General features: G+C 38.7%; 2 protein-coding genes across 2 annotated transcripts in view; both read left to right on the top strand.

The window, feature by feature from the left end:
- LOC111239289 (EH domain-containing protein 3) overlaps window positions 1-6383 on the top strand; it is a 14343-nt gene extending 7960 nt beyond the window's left edge. Inside the window, exons 4-8 of the mRNA XM_022769133.1 lie at window positions 2675-2816; window positions 2979-3078; window positions 3466-3636; window positions 5443-5607; window positions 5711-6383. Coding sequence (XP_022624854.1) covers window positions 2675-2816; window positions 2979-3078; window positions 3466-3636; window positions 5443-5607; window positions 5711-6238 — 1106 coding nt within the window. The 3' untranslated portion in view covers window positions 6239-6383. The remainder of the gene's footprint in view (window positions 1-2674; window positions 2817-2978; window positions 3079-3465; window positions 3637-5442; window positions 5608-5710) is intronic.
- A 10553-nt stretch (window positions 6384-16936) lies between these two features.
- LOC111216390 (C-C motif chemokine 5-like) lies at window positions 16937-18394 on the top strand. Its single transcript, XM_022737901.1, has 3 exons — window positions 16937-17042; window positions 17537-17648; window positions 18030-18394. The coding sequence occupies exons 1-3, from the start codon at window positions 16961-16963 to the stop codon at window positions 18160-18162; spliced, it is 327 nt and encodes a 108-aa protein (XP_022593622.1). The 5' UTR covers window positions 16937-16960; the 3' UTR covers window positions 18163-18394.
- The last annotated feature ends 1606 nt before the right edge of the window (window positions 18395-20000 follow it).

Below are 20000 nucleotides of genomic sequence, written 5' to 3'. Positions count from 1 at the left end.
GTCCCTTGAAAGTGTTGTCAAGCCAAACAAACTGCACAGCGAGGTGTGACCCTGCCATTGTCTGTTAGATATAACAAAAAATACAGGCTAAACTTAACCTGTGCTGAGTCAGCACAGCTGTGTTTTCTCTGGGGACAAAGTGTGTGTGTGTGTGTGTGTGTGTGTGTGTGTGTGGTGAAGTTTTTGTTTGTGTGTATGTTCATCTTCATTTTCTTTTCATCCTTTTCCATCCACTTGGTTAGTGCATTCATGTTTTCATGTTTCTTGTGTATATGTGATATGTGTATGCTGTGTGTCTAACCAGTTTCATTGTTTTATCAATGTCTTTATTCATTTGTGTGTGTGTGTGTGTGTCCAGATGAGGAGTTGTCAGGCTATAGCTGCCTACATAGATGTCCTTATGGAGGTATTGTAGAAAACAAATCTGGGCATCAAGCAGCTGCAGAAGGCAAAATAAAATGATATTTTGACTTTAAAGAATTTATTCATCAGACTCTTGTCACATGGTTTGGGAAGATAAAATTATATACTGTGTCCCTGAGTTTACCTTGTTAGGTAGCCAATTGGATATTTTAGGTATCACATGGTCTTGATGGAAGCTGATGGACACATTCAGCCAGTAGCTTTTTCATTTAGGATTTTGTTGGTGCTACTAATAAGAGAATTTCTCTTTTTAGTAATGTAGAACCTTTTCCTTGTCCAGTTAGGGGCAGGGCCTTATAATGGTGACGGTGGATAATCTGTCAAAAACTATTAGAACAAGATATTTCAACACTTAATTACCAGACATGTTTTTGGGGGATGCTCATGTTCAACAGAAAATGAATCCTAAAGTTTTTGGCTCTGAGCAAAAAAGTATTCTGCAGTGCTTGAAAACCAAAATTTCATTTTGTTGTTTCACTTTGCTAAGTTATAGGAAACAGATCTTTGTAAAAGTCACTATAGGTATCCATAAGCCAAAAAATAAACCCTGAAGTGTTTTTTTTTTGTTCCCCTTACCTCCGCCACATTTGAGCCACACTGTGAGAAGGCCTTATGATTAGTAAAGTTAAACTCATCTGGTTTTGTTTGTTCTTTAGTGTCATGCAGTGAAATGAACACTGCAGCCTTTAGGTGGTCATATTAGAGCTTTTGACTTCGTCTTGTTTTCCCCCGCACCATGTGAAAAGTGCACTGTGTGAAGAACAAGCCATTAAAATTCAAAATATCAAGGTATCTATCTCTCTCTTAACTCTTCATAGCTTTGCTCAAGCAGCTGTGTGCCCCCCCCCTCCCCTCAACTGTGCTCACACAGGACAAAAAGACCCAGCTAAAACAGTTGCCATGTTTTACATGCTTATTGCTACCACTGCTAAACCTTTGCTCACGTCCCAGTGAGGAATTATTGAATAGTCAACAATGTTAATTTGCTCTGAAAGATGACCAGTTTCAGGCTTCATGTCAACATTACCGTCAGAGTTTTAGAGGTCTTGTTGAACAGTTATTGTTGTTAAATCACTCACCCAGAGTGAAAACTATTCTTCTACTGGGAGGAGCAGCGGTGCAGCCACAGTAGCAATAACAACACTTTAGCGAGTATGTAAAAAGGGGGATTTTTATCACAGCTATGTCTGTATAGTAAGATTGCCTCCCTGTGAGGAGGAACAGTGCATCAGTCCAGCTCAGATTTAGAATTTTAGATATTAAAAATGATAATGTGTAAAATGTAGATTTAGTTTAAGGGAGAAAATGTTTGGCAAACATAGCTCTTCAGAAAATCCATCTGACATTCACTGTATTAACATAAAACTACTACCCACTACTAACTGGCAGCATATCCTAGTTGCTATTCTATAATCTGTTCTGTAACAGGTTTACCATTGACTCTGCATCTCTTATGTGTCCTTCAGTGTTGGTTGTAAATTTTAGCTCACTAGTCTTTCGTCCTGCCCTTTGTTCTTTGTTTTCCTCATATCCTGTGGAATTTCTCCAGGTACAAGTCCTTGAGCAGGATGGAAAGTCAAAGGAGTCAATGATGAACTCCTGCTGACAGACTCAGCCATTGATTCATTTATTTAAGTATTAATCCACTCAGTCATGCATTAATTCATTAATGATAGCATTGCACTTATGTAGCATAAAGGGTTGTTAAAGTCAAAACTGCTACTTGGTGATGTTAAATAAATTGTTAAAGATTCATGAAGCTGTTTTCCTCATTTAGTTTTTTAAAAGCCACTTAGTTTGAACCTTGGCAGCACCATCTGCATCAGTAAACAGATATTCTTTTCTCTCAACATGTTGTAATATGGGCGTCCTTCTTATTGCGCCCTCTATGACCTGAGGCTATTGTAATGGTTTTCTCTCGGGAATATTGCAACAGCTCAGTTGATGTTCACTGTTCCTGGATAACAGATACCGTTGATTATCAGCACACAAACTTGCTGTGCTGACCTTTACCCGAAAAGTATGGGCGCAAAGAAATTAGAGAGAAGGAAAGAGAGGAAAAATACACAATTAATGTCTTTTTCTTACCTTTTCTTTTTATTACAACCCTCCTATCACCTTATCTGAAACCTTCATTCCACCTTTTACTTCACACCCAACCTCTCACATGGATTGTCTCCACTCTTGTGTTCCTCCCTTTTCCTTGTCTTCCTCCTCCTCCTCTTCCTCCCCCTCCCCTTCCTCTTCTCAGGCTATGACTTTGCGGCTGTCCTGGAGTGGTTTGCGGAGCGAGTGGACCGGATCATATTACTGTTTGATGCCCACAAACTGGACATTTCTGATGAGTTCTCAGAGGTGATAAAGGCCCTGAAGAACCATGAAGACAAAATAAGGTACAAGATCTAGAACTGCTCGACTTAAAGACATCTTTTATACCCAACGCCACACAAAGCTTCGCTACACAAAGTCGACATGAATACCTGCTCATTCCGTATATTCACGTAAACCTTAAGTGAACGTTCATCACCACCGCTCTCTTCGGTTGTGTTGTTCAGGGTTGTGCTGAACAAAGCTGACCAGATAGAGACCCAGCAGTTGATGAGAGTCTACGGTGCCCTGATGTGGTCACTAGGGAAAATAGTCAACACCCCTGAGGTATGGTAACCATGGCAACTGTCATATCTTCCATAGGTTTTTCTAAGAGGAAACTTCAAAGCCTGCATTTACTTTCAGTCTGAGCATTTTAAACTGTTCATGTAAATATCATGTCAATTATTTTTCATATTGTCCTTTCATAAATGATTCGAATTGGCCACTTAAAGTTGGTGGAAAAGCTGGTGTCTAGTTTCCATCTGAAGCCCCATTACTTGCCAATATTTATTGAGCTCGTGTGTATTATTGGTAACAAACCGATCAATGTGGATACTTGCTCATTGCCTAAAAATATCATAAATGAGATTCTATTGGCTAGATTTTTGTTTTCTTTTGTCTTGTTTTGGTCCCGCCGACAGTTAATTTCCTCTCTGTCTCCCTCACTGACAGGTGATCCGTGTCTACATCGGTTCATTCTGGTCCCACCCTCTGCTGATCCCTGACAACAGGAAGCTGTTTGAGGCGGAGGAGCAGGACTTATTTAAGGACATTCAGTCTTTACCGAGAAATGCAGCGCTTAGAAAACTCAACGATCTGATCAAGAGGGCAAGACTAGCCAAGGTAAGGCACTTAGGGAAGAAACAGACACACACCTAATCCCACTGATGGAGAATCTGGCTGCGGCACAGTTGTAACTACAGTGGTTATAGGTGACTCTGGGACCTGGGATGCGATTAATAGTGGATGTGGATATTATAAGCACTGGTACATGTCTGTAACCAACATTTCCTACCTCTACAGCAGTTGGACACCTGTTCCACATTTACATACATTTTTGCCTAAGTTTCCATAGATTTACATTATTATAACCGTATTTGGCCTACTGTTCACACTCCTCCTCAAATATTTCCTAATTGAACTGAACCCTTAGCTTTTAAGGGATGAAACAAAGTTTTTTATTTAGACATTTGTAATAAACTAAAATAATGGACTTCCTGCTGATACAGTGACATGTTGCATTTCTCAGCACAGGTGTGTGTGTTTCCTATTTATTCACTCATCTTCTCCACCCTGTCCAGCTGTTAACCTTGACTGAAAAAGCTTGTCGCTGTCACAGAAGCAATAGAACCAGACAAATGTGGTCATTCTCCTCTGAGTGAATTATTCCTGTTTCCTCTCTGGACAGGAAGTCAGGTATGAGAGGCGACAGCCCGCTGCCTGTTGTAGTTTGAGGAAACACAGAGGATGTACACATGCACACACTCAAACAGTATAAGTGCATTTTTCCTGTCTAACAGCTGATAGTGTGTGTGTGTGGTAGATCCAGGGAATCATAAAAACACACACACACACACACACACACACACACACACACACACACACACACACACACACACACACACACACACACACACACACACATCACCCCAGCAACATAACAAATATGGGTTTTCCCATTACTTTTGTACTTTTGCAAGGTTTCATTTGTGATGAATATTAGAAACAAATGTCCATATTAAGGTAATCTGGGAGATTTAGTGTATGATTAATGTGGCTAAAGGAGTATTGAGTGTCCCCAGACTCCAGGATCTCAACAGTCTGCTGCTTACAATGTTACATTTTAGCCATTTATCAAAAGGTCTGACCCTGAAAAACTACATGGGAAGAACACTGAAGGTCGAGAACGGGACAACGATAAAATCACAAAGAAACTGCAAATATAAGAGGAATTTAGTCATGAGTTAATGTTTAGCTTCATAAGTCCTTCATTGTTTCTTGAAAGAACCTTATTTTTTTTGGCCATGTTAAAAGATGGTTAACACAAAACTGTATTTGTCTGCTTTATACTGTTGTCCAAGAATTGTAAATAATTCAGAGGACTCATGTAAATCTTATGCAAATCAGTGATGTAGTTTTGTAAAACACTGAAAGAGCCGTGTCTCCCCCTCTCAATACACATGGATTCTCATGAGAACAATTTTGTCTCACGTCGGGTGGAATTTCACATTACACTTAGGAGAAGGGTGTATTTACAGAGCATAAGATATGTAATGACGTAATTTGGAAAGGGGAACAGCTCGTCTCAGGCATTTTGAAGAGGAAACATTTGTGTCACTACAAAAATTTATGATGAACACATCAAATTTGCAATGTAAACAGAAAAATATTATTTGTCTTCTTTTTATTGCATTTCTAAACAGAGTAACTGCTCGATTTGCATTCAGCCTAGTGATGAATAAACTCTGGGACTTTTGTGGTACTTTAGTGGTACCACCACTAACCACAGGTGTCACCAAATCAACCACAACTGAAATCTTAATGATTATACAGTAACCTAAAACACTAAAACTTAAGAGTCCAACTTGATCTTGCTGTGCCAGTGAATTTCTGTTGAGTACGTGAGCCTCTTTCTCTCTCCATATGCAGGTCCATGCCTATATCATCAGCTCACTGAAGAAAGAGATGCCTTCTGTGTTCGGGAAGGAGAACAAGAAGAAAGAACTAATCGGCAGTCTGGGAGATATTTATAAACGCATTGAAAGAGAGCATCAGATATCACCTGGAGATTTCCCAAATTTGAAGAAGATGCAGGTAAAGAGGAAAGAGTGAAGGAATGTAGATTAATAGATAAGAGGTTTAGATAGATAAGACTTAAACTTGTGATGTGTTTTTTTTTTTTTCCTCGGTCTTCCAGGATCAACTCCAGGCTCAGGATCTCACCAAGTTCCAGCCTCTGAAACCCAAACTCCTGGAGGCAGTTGACGACATGCTAGCCAATGACATTGCTGGCTTAATGGTCCTGGTCCGTCAAGAAGAAACGCAGCGTCCTAACCCAGTTGTGAAGGGCGGTGCCTTCGATGGCACTTTGGACGGCCCGTTCGGCCACGGGTATGGCGAAGGAGCCGGTGAAGGCATCGACGAAGCGGAGTGGGTCGTCGCACGTGACAAACCGGCTTATGATGAGATTTTCTACACATTATCTCCTGTCAACGGAAAGGTGACTGGAGCCAACGCCAAGAAGGAGATGGTGAAGTCAAAACTGCCCAATACAGTGCTGGGAAAGATCTGGAAGCTGGCAGATATCGATAAGGATGGGATGCTGGATGATGAGGAGTTTGCGCTGGCCAATCACCTGATAAAAGTGAAACTGGAAGGACATGAACTGCCATCAGAGCTGCCAGCACACCTGGTGCCCCCATCCAAGAGGAAAATACTTGAGTAAATGTAAGATTACCTCAACTCCCTGCTCCAAAACCTGTAAGTAGACCCCACACCCATCTCCAGAGAAAATGATTCGCATTAAAAGAGGTAGAAGAAGTTTCCTGTAGCGTTATAGCAAAAAAAAAAAAAAAATACAAAAATCCCCACACAACCCACCGTGTTGCCCAGTCTTTCCTTACCTTCAAGAGGCAAATATTAGAACAAATTATTCAGTTAAATTCAATTTTTACACATAGCTCTATAGGATTTGACTTTCTAGTAAGATTTGGATTTAAATGCAATATTTCTGCAGTGCTGACATAACCGTTACCAGAGTAGAAAAACTGGATCTGGATGAGTTCTTTAATTAAAGTCAAGTCTTTTAGACCAGTGTCCTCTTTCTTTTATTTAAAGTGGAGATATTGGGAAATGTCAGGTAGGACAGGTATTAGAGATGTTAGGACAACTGATATGTTGATTAGTAAAAGAAAACAAAACTACAAGTCTAAAACAAGAAACACTGGAATACAGAAAACATGTAAGTCGGTCTAAACTACTGGAAGAAAATGGGGAAGATGCAAACATGAGAAGACAAAAAAGAAGGAAGAAAGAATTTTTTGTTGGAGGGATTATTTTGGGAGAAGGATATAAAATTGCAAATAAATGATTTATCCCCATTAAAACTTTATCTATAATAGGAAGTGTTATTATATTGTCAACTGTAATCAGCTCAGTAAAACTCATGTTCAACTGCAGTATTTCACACGACCACCAAAACATTTCACAGCCCTTGTATCGAGAGGTCCTGCATTATTTTTGGTCTCTTGGCACGGCTGAGTATGGCTTTTGTTTCATGGCGACATCTTGAACAACTACAAAGATTTCCTGTCAAATGGCTTGAGAATACACACAAACACATACCGATGTGTAAAAGCGCACACACTCACACAAGCACACAAAATGAGCACCATTCCCGGTTTGTATTTTGTAACCACACAACGACAGAGTGGAGCACCTCCAGTTAACACAAAAAAAGAAAACGGTCTAAATCGATTACTAACTGTTGAAAATTTAAAAATGTGATGTGCTGATGTTAGTTATTGTGTGTGGGATGGAGTTTATGTCGTCACCATCTTGTGTTGTTGGATGGACATTAAGAGGCTCTTTTGCAATGGAGGAGGAGATGCTTCTTTCATGGGAAACAAGCAGGGGAGGAACTAAGAATGTTAAGTGGTTTGTCTCTTTAAGGATTTTTAAATAATTCTGAATCTCATTAACATGTTTAAAATATACTGTGACTATAATAGGAAACCATACTATGGGACACATCAGTGCGCTGACACGCTCAGTATAAATGTGCTGTTGAACGTGCAGGCGCTCACGGTTCTGTGTGGGCAGACCTGACTATTCTATGTATGCATATGAACACATGTATCAGTGTTATTATTTGTAACGTATATGTACTAAGTCTTAAGCATTGCATAGGCTACTGAGTTGGGATTACTCCAGTGGGTTATTAACTGAAAATTGATGAATCAGTTACTGTTCACTAACCAAACCTTGCAGTCCAGAGAGTGAGCACACAGCTTTTTGCTTATTTTGTGATGATGACAAACACTAATCGACACATTTTTCAAAATGTTTCTTTTAGTTTTTTGAAGAAAAAAAAATTGGCTTTCTATTTCATGTATTTAAAATTGTACACATGTAATAAATGTAATTCCTCTTTACAATGTTTCTGATGTATTACTGTAGCATTATGCCAGTATATGTGTGTATGTATATTTCACTTTAGGACCATAGTTTTAATGAATCTCTATCATAAGCTGAAACAATAAACTGACTAAAATTGGATCCCCATATGATAAGTAATGTTCACTAATGTGTTGGGAATTAGACATTTTGAGCTTTAGAATTGATTTAACTGAAACATTTTTTCCAGTTTAGCCATTAATGTCCTTCCCTGTGCGTCTCTGTGCTATTACTGTGAATCTAATGTACATAAGAAGACTGCTTGCATTCCATGAACACAGACTGCATCACTTGCTCATACTTGGCAGAAGAGCCATGATCAGACAATAAAATATCTGCTTGTTGAATATGAATTTCCTATTCTCTATACGAAGCCCTTGAACTTGACTTGAAGTTGGTTTCATACTGTGAGGGATTGCAACATGAATTCCTGCCTACTGGTAAACATACTAAGTGGAAACACTGGTGTTATGGTATTTTGTCTGTTTTTGAGATGGTGATGCATTGCTTAATCTGTACTTCACTGCTTTCCTGTCAACATAAACAGTCTAGAAATGTAATAAAATTCATTTACTCAACTTACTGCCCTTTTTTGTTTGTGTAAGGATGTTGATGGACTACAACATATTGTAGATGATAACATTCTATTAACTCAATTATGATGCAAAAATTTGAATTGAATTTGATTATATTAATTTTTTGAATGAAATTACAGTAAACCCACTCTGGAAGCTTGAACAGTCTAAATTAATTTCTCTAATGTGCAAGTCATAAGATTCAAATGAACTGTTCTCAGTAGTAAGGCGCACACAACCTCTACCAATAAATAAAGAAAATAGAATGGATTTTCATTTTCAGAAAAGAATTGGGTCTTGCTTTCCCACTTCAAGACACACACACGTTCAGTTTGAGGCCACCTAAAAACTGTCTATAGAAAATGAAACATGTCTTTAGCTCCTACAAATGAAATAACGAATGAGCTTGTGCAATTGTCATTTAAAATATAAATTGTCAATTGTAAAGTGTGTGCGTGCACATCATGGTGGAGGGGAGGGGGCAGGAAGTGAAAGCATCCCCTCGGCCTGTGACTCAAAAACCCCTTTAACCTACACACAAAGACGCACACACACAAACACACAGGGAAGATGCAGTACTCTATCCTCTCACACAGGAAGTTCTGCTCTTGTCCACCATTTCCTGTCTGTCTCACCTTGACCCTTACTCACACACTCAGACACACACACACATATACTGATGTTAATATTTTTGATGTACGTGGATCAGTCTCAGAGTCAACTTTAATTTTGTATTACTCTTATTTATCTAATAGGCCGCTGAAGGGAAAGAACCCAGAGGAATTAAAGCCTCAGCAGTATTTGTGCAGTTTTTAATGATAAAATAATGAAAAACAAAGCTGTACATACAGTCCTTAGGGATTTGGTATCAACATGAGCCTTTTTCAGATTTTTATTTGGAGAATAATTAACAAAGATCAGAGACTGTACAGGCAACTATGTCCAGTGTGTGTGTGTGTGTGTGTGTGTGTGTGTATTGCAGTGGTCATTGCTCAGGGACCATCCACAGATCATAAAATGGAGAAAATAAATTAAATAAGTCAATGGAAAAAACAGTAAACTATTTTAAGTGTAGTATTTTAGTGTTTCCTGGAAATTCTGGGAAATAAGACAGAACGATGGAGACAGACAGACAGACAGACAGACAGACGAAAAAGAAATTCCAAGTCAGAGACAGCTGAAACATGTCTCTGGTTTTAGTTGGTATCTTATCATTTCAGGGGGAAACTGTATATCATGAACTGTGTGTGCGTGTGTGTGTGTGCGTGTGTGCACGTGCAGGGAATATATGTGATGAATGTGTGTGTTTGTCTGGTGAAGGAAGCTACACATCATGATTACATGTAAACACCCAAACACCCAAGGGAACGGGTATTTCAGAACACTGGGTGGGGATGACGCTCTCACACACACACACACCCCCAAACAGACGCACACATGCACTCAGATACACACGTGACTGCCATGACTGCTGTAAACCCAAGCTAATATCGCCCCACAACTGTAAGTCAGAAAAGGAGAAAGACAGAAAGAAAAAAAACTGAGAGAAAGTTTGACCAAACAATTTGAACTCAAAGGCCACTCACTGGCTTCTGTCTGGAGCTTTCTGCCTCGTCTTTCTGGAGGACTTAACTCAGTTGTCATGTAACACAGGATTATTTTTAACCAGTTGACTAAATGGATAAAAATAAACATCCAATCTAACAGATTGACTTATTAATGAGTAACATGCATTCACAGGCTTTCAATTTCCATTTAATGACACTGAAACATCATAATGTATTAAAATAAGCAAAAAAGGACGGAAGGCAAATAATTATCATAATTACTAATTACCTACTTAATTACTCATTTTGATAACATCCGATTAATAACTTATTAAAATGACATGATTATATCCTTAAGTACAACAAAGCTTCTTAATGTAAGTGGGTATGTTGGTGACCACAAAGTGCTCACTCGCACACACACACACACACACACACACACACACACACACACACAGCCCTTGCAACAACATTGTATATAATGTGTAACTTGGATTGGTTGGTTTCTTGTTTGATCAATTTCTTTTCTAAACAAATTCAACCCCCTTGACATTAAAGGCCTGCATATATGTTAGAATTCGCCAGATGTTCCCCTTCTGTTTTAAAAACATTTCAAACTTATATGTGTTTCTTGACACATCAGGTAGAGGTGAGTTTATTATCTCCTGCTCTGTTCATCTCTAAAGCACTTCAGTCTGACCTGAGAGGGCCTGCAGACAGACATGTGCTACCTCTGACAGTTATAGTGGTCATCTGCTTCTTTTCAACCCCCCCCCCCCCCCCACACACACACACACACACACACACACACACACAAGCTGCTCCACCAAAGTTGCACGTGCTGTGACCATGAGCTGATCCCTCACGAGCTTCCCATTGGCAAAAACTGCCAGTTTTGTTTGTGGACTGAACCTGGTCCAAACTATAGTAGCTGAGAACACTGACACATCCACTCATGACTCTCTCTGAGTCACAGCTCATCGCTGTTTCAGCGGGTGCATGTGTGTTTGAGGGTGGAGTGGTCACAAGGTCGGCCGAATGGTGACACTCTACTGTTAATTGCTCTCTGTCTCCATAGCGACATAAAGTGTAAGAGCAGGGCATGATAATGAAACGGTGCACAAATTTAAATGAAATTAGTGGTAGGTCAATGTCTGACGTGTGAAGGGATACCAAGTCTGCACCAGGGTTCATTTAAAATTTCTTAAATGACAGATATTGTTACATCCTACATATGAATCTTATAGTGATTACAAGGGTGGATAAACTTGAGTAACTTAAATCCTGCTACAAACCATGAAAAATCAAGACAATGAATAACGTTGCACATGTTGTTTGAACTGGTGTCAGGTCATGTGTCTCTGCCATGTTTGCATCCTGTGACTGGGGGAAACAATTATTGTGTCTCTGTGTGTTAAAAGTAACCCCAGGTCCTGGTGGCCATTCCTTGAACCTCTTCCTGGCTTAAGCAGGTCATGGACGAGGTCACCATCTTGTGAAAAAACACACACACACGCACACGCACAAATATAGGCACACATGCATTTGTGATGCAATCATTGAGCCCATTCAGTGAACGCTACATGTCCATCTCAACTGACTTTTGAGACTCCTGCCAAACAGGTCTGATACTTTGACCCTTAGAATGACGAGCATCATTGTTTAGAAACCAGGAAGCATATCAGGAATATCCTTTATACGTGTGGACGGGGAATAAATTTAACCTCAGTGTTAAATGGTTTTCAGGCTTGAGGGGGACAAATAAAGTCGAGTGTTATGTTTAGAAATTCTCCCATGAAGTAATGCTCCACATCCTGAAACGACACTAGTTTCACTTGTTTTAATTGTTACAAAGTCTCTTACAAACAAACTTGAAAAGCATCTCATCAACTTCACTCAGAGGAATCAGTTATGTAACAGCCTGTATGGAGATACAGAGTATCTCTGGGAAAGAAAACACCACAATAGTTGACATTCTTGTTACATAGAACGATTACACAACATGACACACTATTGTGATCCAATATTTCCTCCATGTATCACCTGAAAGACCTGACAAATAACCTCCAGGGTGTTGCTGTTTAATAATTTTTGATAAAATTTCAAACTTTTGTTTTTCATTCTTGATTTTATTTTATCATCAAAACAAGACAGACCTTGGATATTCTACTGTCTTACAAGTCCTATGACAAATCAGTCTTTACTGCCAATTCAAGTACTTAATTTCAACAGTAAAATATATCCATTTCTGTACGGAGTCTTTTCAGTCGGTCATCCTCAGTTAATGGTTGGGAGGGGTTGTAGAAACATATATTAAGCTGCTCGTGCTAATCACATTTCTACAATAGTTATTTATGGAATGTGTTTTGAACTGCCTCCAGTTAATCCTAAATTTGGTGATTTTCCTGTATCTTTTTCATGTGTGTGTGAATGTGTGTGTACACATGCAGGAACAAAGTTTTCATTATTGTTATGCAAGACTTCTCCGAATGAGGAATTCCCTGATATGTTATCAGAGTACATTATGTTTTTTTTAGGGAAAACAGGCACCAGACTGACTCAGCTGTAGACAGCAGGTCTCATTTATTCAGGCGTGGGCAATAACTAGTCATTACAACTAATCTGGTTCTAATCAACTATTATGAGCACAGTGAGTTCCATGTACCACTTTGAGTATATATTTTGAAATGACATATTCTAGTACAACGCGAGTCGATGTCAAGGCAGTATTGCAATTAAATGCATCTAAGGTAGGAATTACACAGTTCCCACAGTTGTTGCCGTTATGATAAAATAAGGAGGATTTTTCTTTTAAAGTCACCGTCCACTCAAAAATGTGTTTTGCTTATCGTTACTCTACTAGTTCATTCCCTGTATTTAAATGTTGTACCCTCCACAGCACTAATTCTACTTTTTTCAGTCTCTTGTGTGTCATTTCACTTCTTAGATCCAGATTAATCTCACCATTTCTCAGCATCCGTTACTGCTGGACTTGTGATTTAACTCTTTTATTGAGGCTTTTGTAGTGTTGTGCTGTAATTGTCTTATTTAGATTTGCAGTCGTTGCTGTTTGGCATTTTTCCTGCATGCAGGTTAGTCGTCTTAGAGAGCCAGCACTCACTCTGAATGAAAACCGAGGGAACACTGAAATCACTTGATAAATGAGCGTCTGTTATCTCAACAGGTCAACGGCCAGGATTAGGAGAGGATGTGCAGAGAGGAGAGGGTGGACATTGTTTGCTAAACATTTTCCTCTTAAACTGACAGACAGGATGTATTCCCAGAAAAGACAAAGCTTAAATATACACATATATAATATTACACACCAATAATAAAAGCAAAGCATAGTCATTAATGACTGCACACTCAATGGCCACTCTCCACTCCTGATACATAGAAATCATTTTCCACCCATATAGATCACAGTGGGATTCTTATTTTACACGTCCCATCCACAAATTTTTGTGAGCATTAAAATAATCTGAGTTTTCAAATGTGGACCAGATTATTTATCTAAAACACAATTTCTGTAACTAGATCAGACAAATCTACTGGCTTTTCTGGTGTCTTGCAACAAAAATACAGGTGCACAAACAAATCACTGCATACAAAGAACATAATTTAGCTGTGACTGGAATTAAAGAGGAAAAACACCAACTGCAAAGACTACGTTCTTCTCCTTCCCATACGACTCTGCTGCCTCCAAGTGGCCACTCCAGTTACTGTAACATTTCTGGCCTTGTGCCACAGACTGTGTTGTTTTTCAGGTTAACTGATTTCTGAATTCTGGCTTTCACAAATTGCAGTTGCGTTTTTCTACTACCATTGTCTCCTGAGAAGTGATATGGTCAGTAGAAAAAAAAAAAGGAAAAGAAAACAGTGATTCTAAGGTGAATGCAACATTATGTGATTTTGCCAACTGTCAGTTACCTTAGCTGCTAAACTGGCCAACTATCTGGATAACATATAACTTCTTCAATAACATTAGCTGCTAAGTTTAGCCTCCAACAATCTAATGTCAAGGGAAAAGGACAGAGTGAAAATAATATTAGCTGCTACTTCTGGCATCACAAATTCCATTTTGGTTTGATATGAAACTGTGACAGCTCTGTTACCTTTCAGCATTGCCTCCTAAGTAGTAAGTGATATGGTCAAATTAAAAAAATTGACAATACAATGATTCTTAAGTGAATGCAACATGATTCACTGTTAGTAACCTTAGCTGCCAAGTTGGCCATTAATTATGTCACTTAATGTCAAGGGAAAAAGACAAATTCAAAATAACATTAGCTGCTAATTCTGGCCACCAAATTCAATATTGATTGGAAATGAAACAATGACAGTTGGTTTAACTTCCACCATTGTCTCCTAAAACTTAAGTAGTATGGTAAATAAATATTACAACATAATGATTCTAAAGTGAAGGTAATATGATTCACTGTGAGTAACTTTTGCTGCTAAATTGATTAATTAATTATACTATCTGGATAAAGTATAATGCTTCAATAACATTAGCTGCTAACTTTGGCCAGCACAACTTTAATGTTTAGACAAAACATGTCATTAGAGCAGCATGAGCAGCAATATAACACTAAGATAAACATGAAAAAAGTCTCATCAGTTTTAAAGTTTAACCAATAAACTGGGGGTTTTCAATGACAGTAACATTAGCTGCTTACTTGGGCCACCACGTGGTTTGTACTGCTGTAACACTGAACAAGATGACTGAATAAAAGAGACAAATTAGATCTGTTCTCCGATCAATTCGGTGGAGATTTGCTGAGGTAACCAAAATTGGAAAACAATCTTAAGGGCAAGGGTAGGCGAGAAGGTAAGATGAGCGGGGTTGCGGTGATAATTTGCTGATGCTGACAAATGCAGCCCTCCTCTTCCTACCAACCACCAAGCAAGACTTTCCATGTCAGACTTTCCGAACCAAACCTTAATTTACTCCAGTGATGTAATTCGTGTAAATTCCCTAATCCATGTAGAGTTGTTTACCGAGCCAAAGAATGCTTTATTTCATATTTTTACTACTAGCCAAGATCAAAAATCTGACTTTTTTATTTTTAAAAGTGGCAAACTTTCCCATTGAGAATAACTAATTGGATTTGACATGTGATTATCTTCAACTTGAGTTCACAACCAAGCCATTTGTTCTATGCAGTTTTAGCCTGGTTACTATTCATGTTACAATGTTAAATTTCATCTTTGGTCCCAAGGTTCTACAAGTAGGATAGTCATTTTCCCAAAACCTAAAGTCGTAATGAAGAAGTTTTGAGGCTTCCACCGACAGTATATACAGTAAACCATAACAACATAATTTCCTCTATGCTAAGATAAGTGTGTGTCGATTATAAACAAGTAATATCACTTACTAAAGATTATTTTGGTTTTCACACATCTACATTTGTGCATTCTTGTTGTGTTGTACCCCTGACTAACTAACCCCTGTGACAAACCACAGGTTTCAGTTTGAATTAGCACAGGGTGGATTTCTGCTGCTGTCAGCATTTGGGGTTTTGTGTTGGTGTGTCTGTCTGTTAAATTTATCCATCTGTCTGCCTGTCTAACTTCTGTACAAGCCATGACACATAACCAGAATACTTTTTTTTTTTTTTTTAGTTTTCAGCATCTTAGTAGCAGAAGCAGCTTTACAGATGTGTGCTCTGTTCTGTAAAATTAAATTTGCAATGAAAGTCAAATTTACAAACACAGGATCTTACGCACCTTAAACACAACAAATCGTACAAAGGCACAAACATCCACATCTGCATGAGCAAACAGTGCAGACACAGATAAGTCAGGCTCAGTGTATCATTTGAAATTGAGTAGATGAGTAATCATTAAACATGTAGGTAAGAATTAAGCTTTCAGTGATACAACTACGTATGTAGTTAAATGATCAAATTTGTTTCCAAATTAATCAACTTTATTATCACCTTTTCTCATGTGATAATAATTGCACTTACAAACTACTCTTTACACTTGATATTGACCTAGGAATGCGGTTATTCTATATATGTTACTCTATGTGGTTGAGAAAATGAAAGTATTAAGGGGGAGTACAACCAGTTCTTAGTGTGTGTGTCTTACTGTGTTTGAGTTTAAGAGGTGGGCAGGATAGTTCCTGTGGCTATAAGGTGCTAAACATGAACCACAGCTTTTCATTTGTTGAAAAGTCCAACTGGGGGCCTTTCTCCATCTCTGTCCCCTCTATTTTCTGTCATCACTCTGCTGTCACACATTTCAAAGATGTTTCAGACCAAAATAAAAAAAAAAGGAACATATACTTAGCTCCTGTGCTTCTCAGACCTCCAAAATGTATGAAACTGTATGAGAAGTTTAGTTCTTAACCTGCTCTAAGCATACTGCACATTTTGAAGAGTGATTTGTGTAGTACACACATTTCTTACAACAAAGATGTTTCATTTGTCATGTATTATCATTTGAAACTATAAGCAAATGAAGCAGAATCAGTGGGGCTCAAGACCACAGTGCATCTGCATACTGCACAGACACGTACACACTCATGCACAGTGACTGAACTACAACCGAGATGTTTTCTATTGACTCGTTGAATCTGCTCTCACCCACAACATCCCCTGTCCTCCTCCGCCCCCCCCCCACTCTTTACTGAGAAACATTGACCACACGACCGCAGGCTGTTTGCAGGCTATGTAGATTTCAGGTAAGACTTTCTTGTCATGGAACCTACCCATGATCGCTCGCTCTCTCACACACACACACACACACACACAAACACACACACACACACACACACACACCTGGCAGCATAATAAAAGTGAGGGGTTGTCAGAGAAGTGGACAGAGAGACGACAGACGCCGACAGACAAACATCCAGACAAGATGATGATGATGATGAAGAACCCCGTCGTGCTGGTGGCCTGCACCTTGCTTTTCTCATCCCTCGCTGTTCTGGCATCTCTGAGTAAGCTGACTAAACATAACTTTTTTTTCTTAAGTAAGAAAAAGGAAAATCTCCTAACTTAATATCTCTGCTTGAGAACAATTAAGTGTTACCTCGTCTTTTTTCCTATCGGGTAAAATGGTAAATGATACTGTTCCTTACTTTAAAAGTTAACAAGGTTTATCATGTCTGATTTCTGAGTTTTGGGATGAAAAAGGTTCCACATAAGCCCCCTGAACCTAGTAGTAAGTTATTTATTAAATTAAAATAAGATAAAAGTTATCAATACACATTATGAAATGCGTCAAAAGTTGGGAGAAAATGCAAATTCATGCATTTTAAAATATACCTGCTTGTTTCAACACTCTTTATGTGTTAACCGGCCTCTAAAGGCTCCACATGATAAAGGGACAACACACAAAAAAGTTCATTTTATTTTTATTTTAGTGGATTTGTGTTAAATCCCACTTTGCCTCTCTCTCTCTCTTTGTTCCGTCTGTATCGTGGCGTCACAGACAGCTTCGGTCCGGATAAGTGCTGCTTTGACTTCGTCTCTAAGCCCCTCCCTAAGAAGAAGGTGGTGAACTACAAATACACAGATAAACTGTGTCCAATGGAAGGTGTCCTGTGAGTAACTTATCTCAGAATCAAGTTTAACAGCCTTGTTTGTTTAAAAATATAAAAAAAAACATTTCTCTCATGTCTTTAGTAGCTTTTGGTATATTCATCCACAGTGTTGAGAACAAATACACGACACGATTCACACTTACACACAGCTAAACAAGGACAACAAAGCTGCACAAAGTTTAAGCACACACACACATGCTGTAACCATTATGTACAGGCATGCAAGTATGAAAACAGACCTCAACAAATAGTAACAAATACACAGCATCTACATGAGTTCATATGTTAATATACATTTATCAGAAACATTTTTTAAAGAAAAACGCCAAACTCTCTGTCACAGAAAACTGACACTGACAACGATCTTTGTCTCCGTTTAAGCTTCACGATGTCAAGTGAAAAGGAACTCTGTGTCAACCCGTCTGTGGTGTGGGTCAAGAACATCATCGAGGCCAAAGAAAAAGCTGAAAAAGCTAGAAAAGCAGACAGCTCTTTGTCCAAGGAGTCCGCCTGACCCAGCGTGTTTTATAACACTGCACTTTGAAGCGGCGGTGTTGTGGAAACCTGTGGTTTATCGTCATAGCTGCCTCTATTTTTATATAGATTATTTTTCTATTATCTTAAAAATAAATTCTTCTGACTTCTTTTTTATTATTTGTTCTTTCGTCTGTTTTGACGTGTTTTCAAGGGATGTATTGAAAGATTATCTAAGATCTTTTCTAATGAATCATGTACTAAAATTATTCTCTGACATTAAATAAAAAAATTAAATATATGTTTTATTATTATTTTCTCTTCATTTTGATTTACCATGTAAGACAAACTTTGAACAGAAAGAATGAAATTCGACATTACCGTCAGTTTATACACATGAAATATCTGTTGCAACATCAGAATTGATGTGGTTTCTCACTGAAAAAGCCACAGGAAACTCACATCTGCACCACAAAGGCTTAAAAGTCAGGCACAAACAATCAGATTAAACAGATGAGTAAATTGGGCTTTGGGGAATTAGTTAAAAAAAAACAAAAAAAAAAACACCACGTTCTTTAAATTCTGTGTAAAAGAGTGTAAGTGAGTATGTCAGCATTCCTGTATCTTCAGTTTAGTGTCTGATGCAGCTCTGTGTCCAGCAGATGTCGCTCTTCTCTCCTTTTCACATTCTCTAAAGTTCAAAACTGTCTCTTAGTGGTTTCTAATGCTCTAGGTGCAGCAAAATGAGGACTTCTTTAATCACATTTGTAATCGCACTCTGAGGAACGAAAACTCAGTGAGATGGTGTTTGAAGGATCACAATTCAGTTCTTTAAATCAGCTAAACCACAGTATAGCCAGTTATGTGTAAAGCCTACAAAGTGATAACTAAAACCCCTTCAGATGGCTCCCGTCTGGAGTCAATGCAAGACTGAAACACACTCAAGGGAAAATATCCTGTATCATGACATTTAAGACAATGTAAAGCGGGTCTACTAATCCATCCCCAGCTCCTCCAGTCTGCATGTCAATGTGTCCTTGGCAAATTGCTCCCGATGATGTACCATCGGTTTGTATTAGAGAAGCTGAATGTGTGTGTGTGTGACCGGGTGAATGTGACCTGTGCTGTGGTGGCTGCCTATGAGTGGTGGTTAAGACTAGAAAATCGCTAGATAAAGTCTCATTCCCATTGCGCTTACTTTGATATTTCAAGACAAAGTGACCTGAAAATCATCTCTTGCCCCAGAACAACACCTCAGATGACGTTGATAGAGTGACATCATCACCCTTAAATAGTTTCAAACCCATTTTCATGTCCCGCCACCCTCCGAACCACTTCATATGTGTGTGTGTGTGTGTGTGTGCGTGTGTGTGTGTGTGTGTGTGTGTGGATGTGTGGATGTGTGTACATACACGATCTTATGAGCACAATTACTCAATAAGAGGTCATGATAAAAGCTTTGTTCTCACACCACAGGTGACCCATTAGAGGAGATGGTCTGATTAGATTCTGGAGGACCTTGCTGAACAGATTTGCATATTAATAAGGAAAAGAAATCAGGCGGGAGATGGAGCCGCTTAGTGCTTCTTGTTTGTAATTGTGATGATGTTTTTCAAAGCACCAAACACATTAATCAATAGAGTGAGTTCTCAGCATATCAGGGGCTAAATGCCAAAAGAATCAAGTTAATGAATACAACATCAAAAGCCATATCTCACTTGATCTTCTGTCATGTTGTATTTGCAGCAATAAAATTAATGAGACCAAGAAGAGAGCCTCAGAGATGTCCTATTTAATTTGCATATAAGCATGTCCGCCAGCGTGACCTACCTGTAGCAGAACAAAACTAGGACACAAGCAAGCAGCCTGAGGTTTTAT

The sequence above is a fragment of the Seriola dumerili genome, unplaced genomic scaffold, assembly GCF_002260705.1.
Source record: "Seriola dumerili isolate Sdu_G_001 unplaced genomic scaffold, Sdu_1.0 BDQW01000025.1, whole genome shotgun sequence".
NCBI lineage: Eukaryota > Metazoa > Chordata > Actinopteri > Carangiformes > Carangidae > Seriola > Seriola dumerili.
The sequence above is the reverse complement of the archived record's forward strand: the minus strand, read 5'-3'. Positions and strand labels throughout refer to the sequence as shown.